At 48.6% G+C, this 10,998-nt stretch overlaps 1 protein-coding gene across 2 annotated transcripts; it reads left to right on the top strand.

Annotated features, from left to right (window-relative positions):
* The first annotated feature begins 67 nt into the window (after positions 1 to 67).
* Positions 68 to 8,666, top strand: BPIFA3 (BPI fold containing family A member 3). 2 transcript variants are annotated; one of them, XM_049650001.1, is made up of 7 exons: positions 69 to 360; positions 3,280 to 3,430; positions 5,262 to 5,369; positions 6,004 to 6,153; positions 7,402 to 7,486; positions 7,881 to 7,944; positions 8,445 to 8,666. In XM_049650001.1, exons 1-7 carry the CDS (start codon positions 246 to 248, stop codon positions 8,477 to 8,479), a joined length of 708 nt encoding a protein of 235 aa, XP_049505958.1. In that variant the 5' UTR covers positions 69 to 245; the 3' UTR covers positions 8,480 to 8,666. The 2 variants fall into 2 exon arrangements, with proteins under 2 accessions (XP_049505960.1, XP_049505958.1); XM_049650003.1 differs by lacking the exons at positions 7,881 to 7,944; positions 8,445 to 8,666 and adding an exon at positions 7,843 to 7,869 and having other exon boundaries at positions 68 to 360.
* Positions 8,667 to 10,998: the final 2,332 nt, after the last annotated feature.

Below are 10,998 nucleotides of genomic sequence, written 5' to 3'. Positions count from 1 at the left end.
AGGTCCCCCTCTGGATCTCTGGCCCTCCCCACAGGGTTCCACCTTCTGCCCTCACCATGGGAGCAAATCCCAGTGGCAGCTGCCAGAGCCCATCACAACACCTCCCCACAGCATGCTCAGGGATAACTCTGGTGTCATCTTTCCACAGGAAACCATGAGTCCACTCATTCAGGCAGCCACCCCCACAGCCACCCATCTGGGTACCTTCTGACCCTTCTTGACACCCACAAGTCCCAGAACCTGAGATGTGCCCAATCTGGAGGCTCCTAGTTCTCCTCAGCTTGCTGTCTTTGCCCTCAGCACTGCACAAGCAGGGCCTGGCCAAAGCCCATGTGGACAGCAAACCAGCTCTGGCAAGAAGTAAGTTCAACCCATGCTCTGCCTACTGTCACAGGGTGGGCGGGGGAGGTGTCATCTGGGTCCCACCACTGACTTGCTGGGTGACCTTGGGTCAGTCATCCTCTTTTCTTCCTTTTTCTCTTAGACCTTTAAGTACAGAAAACTGAGGTTCAGTTGATCATATGCCAGTTCATAGCACATCATTGTTACTATGAAGGTCCTCTTGTGTTTTATTTTGTCATTTTCCCCTTTACCTCTTATTCTCACTCCCATCCCCTCTTCCTTGGCAGGCCCTGCGGTGTGTTTAATATTTGTTTACATATGCTCATGTCCTTATAAAACGTGCAGTGTTTTGATTTGCATAAATGGTACTGCCATGTAGATCTTGTTGTTCTTTATTGCTTTCACTGGATGCTGTGCTGTTGACATCTGTTGCTTCAGGCTGGTACTTACAAGTCCATGAGATTCATCCACTTCACCATCAGGCGGCCATTTCCCTAGGGATGGACACTTGACTTGTCTCTAACTCCCCACTGTTTTAAACTACAGTGAGATGAACATCCTTGTTCATGTGCTCACGCATGTGTTCCTGTTAGGAGCTGTGGAAGAATTTCTCTGGGATATACCCATTTCTGGAATAAATATGATATTTTTTATAATTTACCATAATGATATATTTATCCTGTACTATTTTTATAGTGTAATAGAATGTATTATAATGTATCATACTAAAAATATACTTTATAATGTAATGTAATGTAGTTATAGAGAGCTAATGTACTACTAGCTATCTGATTTATTAGCTAATAATTTTACAGGATGTTAGCAAAGTTTTCATACATGAAAGTGTTGTGTAACTTTCTTTCCTGGTGCTTTTCTTGAAGCTAGGCAAGTCGTACTAGCTTCATAAAATGAATTTTGCATCTTCTTTTTCTGTTTTCTTTCACAATTATCTCTTTACAGAGTTCGGTGAAACTCTTCCCCAAAACCATCCAGATCAAAAACTTTTGGGGAATGAAATCTTCAACTACTATTTCTATTTCCTAATGGTTCTAGATAATCAGTATTTCCCATTTCCCTCATCACAACTTGGTATTTTATGGATTGCCACAAATGTATCCATTTCATTACATTAGGAAATAGATACCACGTGTATTTGTGGGCCTAGGCACCGTCATGGTTACAATGGGTGCAGTTAGAATGGTATTTCATGGGGCTGCTTTTGAGATTTAAACAAAGGAAAGCACGTGCCAAGTGCTTTTTCAACTGTGAATATATTTATCACTATAACCACCTCTCCTATCAGAGTATTTAGCTGCACATAATAGAAAACCCAACTCAATATGGCCGAAACAATGAAAAAAATGTCACAGAACCAAAAATCATAGGTAGGACAAGCTCCAGGTATGATTCAATCAGCAACTCAAAGGTGCCATTCAGAACTGGATTTTGTCCAATTTTTTTTTTTTTTTTTTTTTTTTTTTTTTTAGCTCTGCTATCAGCATAGTTTCATCCTCAGGCCACTAGTTCCCAGTGTGGTAGGAAAATGGTGGCCAGTGGCCATCAGAGCTACAGCCTGCCTTGCTCCCTTCCAATAGGAGACAAGGAAAGAAACTTCCCCTCTAACATGAAACATAAGATCTTCTGTTTAGTCTGATCGATAGGGCCAACTTGGGTGATATGCCCACTTTAAACCTGAAAGAGTTACCAGGCAATGATGGTTCAGTTAATTAAAGGCTTTAAACTGGATCAGGAATTGGAGAGAGAGCATGAATCTGAACAAGGTTCAGATGAGAATGATAGGATAGATGAATGGGAGGATGGATAGATGAATAGATGGGTGGATATTGGACAGATGGCTAGATGGAAGATGGACAGATGGATGGATGGATGGATATTGGACTGGTGACTACTAATGTGTACTGGTCACAAATTTCCAAGTGTTGCCATCATCATTAACCCAGAACTGATAAGAGTTCTAGGCATACCTATACTATCACTCTATCTTTGAAACTGTGTGGTCAATGTATGTCTCTCTTATTAGACAGAAAACTGGTTTGTGTCTTTATTATGTACCGCAAGGCCTGATACCCAATAGATGCTCAATAATATTCTTGTTTGGATAAATTATCTCAATATTCCTTACAAGAATCCTGTGAGATGGGTATTATTACTGCCTCTGTTATACCAGTGAGGAAATCAGAACTCAGGAAGGTGACAGACCCAGGATTTGAACCCAGATGTATGACTCCAAACACGCTTTCTCTTTGCAGGCGACAACAGAAACATGGGATACTGAAAGGGGGTCTGGGAGCTGGAGGGAGGAGAGTGAGGTGGAACCATGGTTTCTGCTGCTCTGCAGTGTGGGTTCTGACCACAGGGAGGGTCAAGCAAGTGAAATAAATGTGTCCTGTGTACCCTCTGAGGTTCATCAGAGCTGGGCCCAATCCGGGGCAGGAGGGTCTAGCGCTGATAGGCAGGACTGAAGCATGCCCATCACTTTTAAAATCCCCTTCCTTTTTGGAATTCATTCTTTTCTGCTGGTAGCTCCACATAGTCCTGCAGCTTGTTCTGGACACAGTGTGGGAGAAATTACATTTATTCTCTTCTTATTTACCCACCTATTTTTCTCTTCAACCAACATTTGCTGTGATGTACGTCCCGTGCGTCAGGTTCTCTGTTCCAGATTCAGAGATAGAACACTGGGCAAACTTTCAACCACTATCATCTCGTCAGAGCAGCTATTACCTGTCAGACCCACTGCATGTGTGTCCCATCAACCCTGCAAAGCACAGGTTCCCAGATGAGGAGTATGGGTTTCAGTGTGGAGAGTGGAGTTGGAGGGTGACAAGCACCGATCATTCAGCAAGAAGTGGACGCCCCAGCCTGCAACGTAGGCCCCTTGACTTGCAGTGTCACTGGTCCCTTGTCCATTTCCAGTTATTGCCCAGGGCCTCATGAAGCACAACGCAGAGGGCCGAATCCAGAACATCCGCCTCATGGAAAGTCTGAATGCCTCGGGGCAGATGGCCCCAGGGATGGTGGGCTGGCTAATCAGCAGCATGAGCCTCCAGCAACAGCAAGAAAGCAGGTGAGGCCCTGAACCCTGTCCCCGGCCCTGGGACTCTAGTAGAAAACTCTGGGTCAGAGGGCAGAGCCGAGGGGATGAAAGCACAAGGCTGTGAAGAGGGAAAGAAGGAAGATTGGAAGGAGGGGATAAAAGGTCCAATACAAGGAACGGGGTGGGGGAGGGGAGGGCACTATGAGGAACCACTGGGGAGGGAGCATAATTAAAGCAGGATAATGAAAGCAAAGTTTCAGGAATAAAAGCTTCTGCGTTTAAATCCTGGGGCTGCCACCAACCTTAGGGAAATTGTGGGACCACTCCAGCCTCATCTATAACGTGGGTACCCAGAGCACAGCCTGGACAAACATCTGGGGTGCCAAAGGAACCCAGGTCTAGAGTCAGACATTTGAACCCCACTCTAATGTTGACGGCTGTGTGACTCTTGGCAAGGTGTTTGAGGTCTCTGAGCTGCAGCCTTAAGCCCTCATCAGTGAAATGGGCATAATAACCGTCCCTGCCTCGGGAGCTGGGAGCCTTCTCTGCCCCACATAGTGGATGCAGAGGCAGCAGGCCCTCTGATTAACCCAGCAGAGCCGGCCTGGGCTGCTCACCTGCAGTTTCCCTCCTTCCTCTCGAGGGACGCGGCCTCCTCAGCCTCCCAGGCTCCCAGCTGCTCCACTGCGGTTCCAGCTGGCTGGGCCCCTGAGCCCCCGTCTCCCTGATTCAGTCCCTCACTCTCACCATTGTAAGGAGCCAGCAGGGTTTCCCCTGATGTGTGTCCACAACCACCTCCCTTCTTTCATTCCCTTCCTAGTTGTTACAACAATTCATTGAGCACCTACCATGTACCAGGACCTGGGCTGGGTGCTTGCAATATGGCCATAAACAAGACACATGGTCACTGCCTTTTTGGATCCTACATCCTAGTTAGTGAGATGAGGCACAAAAGGAAATAGCTAATTTCAGGGAGATGGACATGTTAGGAAGACAACTTCAGCAAGGTAAGGGGTGACAGTGAAAGGCTGATCAGGAAGACCTTTCTCAAGAGATAATCCTTAGGAAGAATGAAGAGAAGGAAGCAAGCGACATGAAGGATATGGCAGTAAGTGCAAAGGCCCTGAGGAAGGAAAGAGACCGGTGTGTCAGAAGAAGAGAAAAAGTCCTGTGTGGTGGGTGAGCAAGGCGGGGGGGGGGGGGTAGAAGATGTGGCTGTGGAGGCAGGTGGGGTCAGACTCTGCAGGTCTTAGAAGCCATGGTATGGAGTTGGGGTTTTATTCCAAGAGCAGTGAGAAACCCAGGCAGAATGTTAAGTAACAGGGCTGCCTATCGGCTGTCGTGTGGAGAAGAGTTCGTAGAGAGGCCCAGTTCATGGCAAGAAACTCAGAGAGAAACTAGAGCATCTCCAGGCAAGAAGTGATGGTGACCTGGACCAGAGGAAAGGGACAGAAGTAATGAGAAGTTGCCAGATCCCAGGTGTATTTTGTAAGCAGAGCCAGTGTGATTCACAGATGAGTTGAAGGTGAAGGTGAGAGATGGAGGGAAGGCAGAGGCGGCTCCCAGGCCTTGGGCCTGGGCACCTGGACAGACAGCAGGGCCCTGTGCTGGGAGGCAGCTGCTGGGTCTGAGAACAGTCCCAGGATTTGGATCTGCAGTTGGCTGTGGGTCGTACACATTTGTTGTGTGGAACTGTTGAGGGCCCTCAGGGACAGCTTGCAGGCCAGGGCTCCGACAGGTGGCTCTTGCCCTCCAACCATCTTTAAAAGGATCTGACTCCAAAGCCCACTGTTTGTCAGCCTAAGGTCCTGATGTCCAGATTTCCTTACCCTTGAAGGGCCTCTGCTCTCTCCTTGTGTAGCGCCAACGTCACCAACATTCAGCTGGACTATGGTGGGATCCGGATGTCTTTCCACAAGGAGTGGTTCTCGGCCAACATCTCACTTGAATTTGACATTGACTTGAGACTGTGAGTCATACCGCAGCAGGGGTGGTGGGGCGCTGTTCCTCCCCAGCGGGAATCTGGGAGCTGGTGGGGGAAGGGTGGAATTTGGCAACCTAAGGAACCCAGATCTTTCTGACTCCAACCTGGTTCAAATCCTGGTTTCTGAACTCACTTGCTGTGTGACCTGGGGCAAGTCAACTCACATCTCTGAGCCTTGGTTTCTTCAGCTGAAATGTGGATGGCAATTCCTGGTCGGTGGAGGCAGGTCATTTGCTCATTTAAACCTATGTGAGTTCATGACACTGATTCGAAAGAAAAGAGAGAAACATTTTATTTCTATCATCACCCCTCCCTCCGTCTGTCAGACTATCCTTTAACATCAGCTGCCCCCAAGAAAAGGGAGGGCACAGCTAAACGGTAAAGATTTTTTTTAATAAGACTAACTCTCAACTTCTGAATTTCCAAAGTCCCCTAAGCCGGTCGAGTTAAAGAATTTTCAGAAGCCACTCTGTCTGACAGCATTTTCTCCTTTGTCGCCGGCTGCAGGAGTAGTTGTTGAAAAAGTTGTTGAAAGGGTCACTCTTCTCTTGGTGTTGGCTGTTCCACCTCCTCCTCCGTCCCTGGCCCTTTCTCTTCTCCTCCTCTCTCTTGTCCCCAGGTCCTTCAATAACAAGATCATAAAGATACACGTATGCATGAACCTCGTTATGGAGTTCTGCCTGGAGAAAGACGAATTTGGCCGGAGGGATCTGGTGATAGGCAGTTGTTGTGTGGAGCAAAGCAGCATCTACACAACAGTTCTAACTGAGTAAGGTCCCAGCTGCCCTCCCCAAGGCCGGGCCCCTTCCCAACCCCCCCTAGGTGCGACCACATGTCTCCACCACCTCCTGGGTGAGCCCAAAATAGATCTCACCATTTCCCTAGGATCGACTTCTCTTCCTGAACCAGCATCCCAGTGATGGCGCGGCCACCCTCCAGGAGGGACCCTTCCTCTTTCCCCACACCCCGCAGCCCATCCTCCCTGGCTCCCATCAATGACCTTCTGGCAGCCCCTGCTTGCTCCCTCTCTCTCCATCCCTCAGCCACTGCTCCTGCTCATAGACCACTTCCTGGACCCCTGCAGGAGCCACTCTGACACTCCCTGACTCAGACCTCACCTCCTTCACTGCATTCTGCCCCTGCAGCAGAAATAACTTTCTAGCACAGAAATGTGCCCCTGCTCCAAACCCTCCAGGTGTTCTCCAAAGCCCTCTGAATGAAGAGCAGACTCCTAGATGTCAGTCAGGGCCCTCCTCGTGCTCTCGCCTGCCCCACTCTGCAGCCCTTTGCCCTCTCGTGTCAATGAAGGCCCCACCTCTCCATCAACATACCATATATTTGCATACCTCCCTGCCTTTGCACATGCTGATCCTTTCACCTGGAATGCCCTTCCCTTCTCTCAAGAACTCCTCCTAATCACGTATTCATTCAACAAATATTTACTGAGAACTTACTAGGTGCCAGACATGGCATACTTGATGTTAGCCATACAGTAGGGAACCAGACAGAGAAAAAAAAAAAAAATAGAGCTATTTATATGGTGCATCTATTAATAGAGTATATAATAGACCTATATATACTGGCTGACCAACTCTGTCAACCTCAGCAGACTATGAGTCCCTTGAGGGCAATATGTGGGTGTGACTTCTCCCTGTAATTCCAGAATGCTGAAAGCAACCAGGTCGTCAGCGGGTGTTCATTCATTTATTCATCAGACATTCACTGAATGCCTAAATCATGCAGGGCATTCATGGCTAGGACAGTGCAGGGGAAGGACTGAACTCTGGTGCTCTCCTGACCTGGTTCTAATCCAGTCAGCACCTACTAGCTGTGTGACCTTGGGCAAGTCACATCACCTCTCTGTGTTGCCCCCTCAACTACTGCTAACAGTGATGCTTCTTGTAGAGGGCTGGCCGATGATTAAATGTCTGTGTAGGGTGTACTCAAGCAGTCAGTCCCAGCACTGGGACTGCAGAGATTTATCTGTTCTGTTCTACACATCTACCTCTCTTTCCAGAGATATCTCACCAAAGATGAAACATTTTCTCCGCCACTTCAGGGAGAACCTGGTAAAAGTGACCCCGCACCTGGTAGAAAGTCAGGTAAGTTTGAGAAAAATATTTTCCCCTTGGGTATCTTTGAGTCTGAGGGTCAGAGAGTTTCAAATCTTGGGCTTCAGAACCTGAAAAATCTCAGTTTTGTCATCTACTGGCTGTGTGTCCTTGGCAAGTGACTTAGCCTCCCCACACCTCAGTTTCCCCATCTGTAGCATGGGAACCATCACAGTCCCCATCTCATGGAGTCGTCATGAGGATTCAGGCACACTTCTAAGTGCTGTGCGTGGCCTCTAGTTGGCGCTCAGCACAAGGGAGCTTGTGGAAATCCAGTGGAAATTCCTTGTGGAAATCCAGTGGAGTCTAAGGCTCCAGCCACAGGCTCTCTAGCTTTCTTCTCCTAGCCCCCAGCCTGACCCTTGTCTCTATGCTGGTGGCCCAGGTGTGTCCTCTGATCAGCGAAATCCTCAGACAGTTGGACGTGAAACTGTTAAAAAGCCTCATGGGTGAGTGTCTGCATCTGTCCAGGGAGGAGGACTCAGGGTGGGCAAGTAGAGAGGCGCCCAGGGGGGAGCTCCCAGGGAGGCCTGCTGGGGGGTGTCTGCATGTGCCCTGAGGACACTTAGAGGTGACCATATGATAATGACCGTTACGGTCTCCCGAGAGAGCTAGGACAGCAGAGGGCACCCCTACCAAGAAGACTGGGCCCTGCCAAGTCACCAGAATCTCCAGACCACCAGAAACTGTAACTCCTCCCAAGATCTCCACTCAGTCCTTCAGGGACCGCTGGCCCCACCCCATACCTGAGACCACCCTCCATCTGTAGACAGACAGACACAGTCCCCAGGAAGCCAACAAGAAGTGCCTAACTACGTACCATTTGGAAAGAGTTTTAACGCAAATGCCTCAGGCACTGGCCCTTGGTCAGCTTGGATGGATGGGAGTCCCATTCGGGGGTTGAACAGGCAGTCACCCTGGTGACTGATCTTGTCTCTTCTCCTTACAGAACAGGCTGTTGCTCATAAATTCAACCAACTGTGAGTCCAGCCAAGCTTCCATGTGCCAGACTTGGAGTGTCCTCCAGCTACCTACTGATAATCAGAAGGAGATTCCACATGTTGAGATCTTAAGCCTCCCTCAGAGTGGGGCTTCCACGGCCCCAAAATCCTTTATCACAGGCCCTGCAGAGTCCTGTCCTGTCCCTAATAAACTCTAGCTCTGAAGGGTACAGAGGTTCCCCTTCCTGGGTCCTGAGGTTAGAGTTCCACAAGTCAGACTTGATGAAGGTCCATCCTGAGACTAAATATGCCTGGGTTTGCTCATGAACCCAGAAATAGCAGAGAAATCACTTTCTTTTCCTGTAATTTGCAGCCAATAGCCCATCTGGAGATTTACTTATCAATGCAGGGAGGGCCCTGTTGAGATTTCCCATTCCATCACTCACGCGAGCCATATTTGTTGAGTGCCTACTATGTGCCAAGCACTTTGCCAGGCTCCAACAGAGTGGAGAGAAAGACTGACACAGTGGAAAATTATAAACGTCGGCACCGAATGGATCTGAGTTCGAGTCCAATTCAGCCAAATGAGAAGTTCCACGTGGGTATGAACCATGTGCATCAGAGTGACGGATGCCCCCTTCCCCACTGGCCACCAGTGTAGGGCTGGCACAGAGTGTGAGCCCAGCAAATATAGGTGGTTAAGTGGTGGATGAATCTGGTTTCAGGACCCACTCGCTGTGTGTGGGACAAGGCACTTTACCTTCAGGCCTCCCTCACCTGCAAAGTAGGGATAGAAGTCTTACAGGATGTGGGGCAACAGGAACCTGGGCACTGCTGGTGGGAGGTAAATTGCACCACCTCGTTATAAACCCGGGTGGCGGTTGCTACAGAAGCGCAACATAGACCCGCCCTGTACCAGAAACACACGTGTGTGGACGCCATAAGACGTGCACGAGACTGCTTATAGCAGCAATGGTCATAATAGTCCCTGAGGAAAAGCCCTGAATGCCCATCAAAAGAGTGGGTAAATATCGTGGGATAGTCTCCCAGTGGAATGCTCTACAGTAATGACCTACAACTACGCACGATCACATGGGTAGATCTTGTGAACATAACAAAGCCAGGCACCAAAGAGCACATGTTACGTCTCCCATTTATATGAAGTTCAAAAACAGCAAAACGAACCTATGCTGTCAGAGATCAAGATAGTGGTTACCCGTGAGGGGAGTGTTAGTGACTGGGAGGGGCTCAAGGGGGGCTTCTGGAGCCCTGTTTCTTGATCTGGATGCTACTTTTGGGGAGGCTGTTTAGTTTGTGAAAATCCACTGAGCTATTCACTTATGTGCGCTTTTCTTATGTATGTTAGACTTTAACAAACATTTTTAAAATAGAAAATATTTACCATGCAGGACATTTATGGGAGCATGTGAAAAAGCATTTGCAATATGTTTAGCATGTGCTAGGTCCATGGGAAATGCTTATTAAAAGTCATTTAGCTCATGGGGTTCCTGGGTGGCTCAGTTGGTTGAGCGTCCAACTTTGGCTCAGGTCATGATCTCACAGTTCCTGAGTTTGAGCCCCGAGTCGGGATCTGTGCTGACAGCTCAGAGCCTGGAGCCTGCTTCAGATTCTGTGTCTCCCTCTCTCTCTCTCTCTGCCCCTACCCAACTCGTGCTGTCTCTGTCTCTGTCTCTGTCTCTCTCTCTCTCAAAAATAAACATTAAAAATTTTAAAAACAAGTCCTTTATCTCATTAATTATTTGATTAATGACTATTCATTTCTGCAATATTGATTCCCGCCCTCCTCCCAAGGGGAGGGAAAGAAATCAAGGGGAAATAACACACACATATTAATAATAGTAGCCCACATATATTAAGTACTTGGCATGTGCCAAGCTTGGTGCTCAGAGTTTATATTCAGCGTCTCATCAAATCATCACAGCAAATCCATGCGTGAAGACCCTGAGGCTCAGAGAGAGAAAGCCACTTGCCCAAGATCACACAGCAAGGAAATGATCAAGTCGACTGTGCTCAGGCAGCCAGACCCTAGAGCCAGACTCCATGCTTGACCACTGTGGCTCCCCCTCCAGTTCTCCCTCCCTTCCTCTTAACACGACTCCCCCCCAACACACACACACACACACACACACACACACACACACACACATACACTGAGGGAAAAATGATGAAACAGGAGTTCGGCTGGATTGACAAGCTCAAACAAGGAAGTGTCAACAGCTCAGAGATGAGAATAGGGTGAGGGAGCCTCAGGTCTCCTTCTTTCAATTCAGACTGCCTAATCCGAAATGCTTCGTTGGGGATTTGCAACCCTAAACGCCCATGTTCATTCACACAGAGGATTCCCCTTGACAGCCTCAAGTCTGGGGGAGGGGGGGGGTTCCTGCTCATGATTCAAAGAGCAAACAGAGGGCTGGGCCCCATCCTCTAGCGAGGGTGCCCGGTCTCTTGGTGAAGGCAGCTTTTGTCTGCCTTCCTCCTGACCCCTCCGGGGTGGCTCAGGGGCCTCCTTCCTCCAGCGGCCTCCTTGGGTTTCTCAGATTC

Source organism: Panthera uncia, assembly GCF_023721935.1.
Source record: "Panthera uncia isolate 11264 chromosome A3 unlocalized genomic scaffold, Puncia_PCG_1.0 HiC_scaffold_11, whole genome shotgun sequence".
Lineage (NCBI taxonomy): Eukaryota > Metazoa > Chordata > Mammalia > Carnivora > Felidae > Panthera > Panthera uncia.
The sequence above is the reverse complement of the archived record's forward strand: the minus strand, read 5'-3'. Positions and strand labels throughout refer to the sequence as shown.

Bases quoted from the DNA above. Each gene is read 5' to 3' on its own strand.
- BPIFA3 (XM_049650001.1), top strand. From the start codon at position 246: ATGTGCCCAATCTGGAGGCTCCTAGTTCTCCTCAGCTTGCTGTCTTTG. The intron at 361-3,279 runs GTAAGTTCAACC...GTCCATTTCCAG, and splicing joins CAAACCAGCTCTGGCAAGAA to TTATTGCCCAGGGCCTCATG. The intron at 3,431-5,261 runs GTGAGGCCCTGA...CTCCTTGTGTAG, and splicing joins CAGCAACAGCAAGAAAGCAG to CGCCAACGTCACCAACATTC.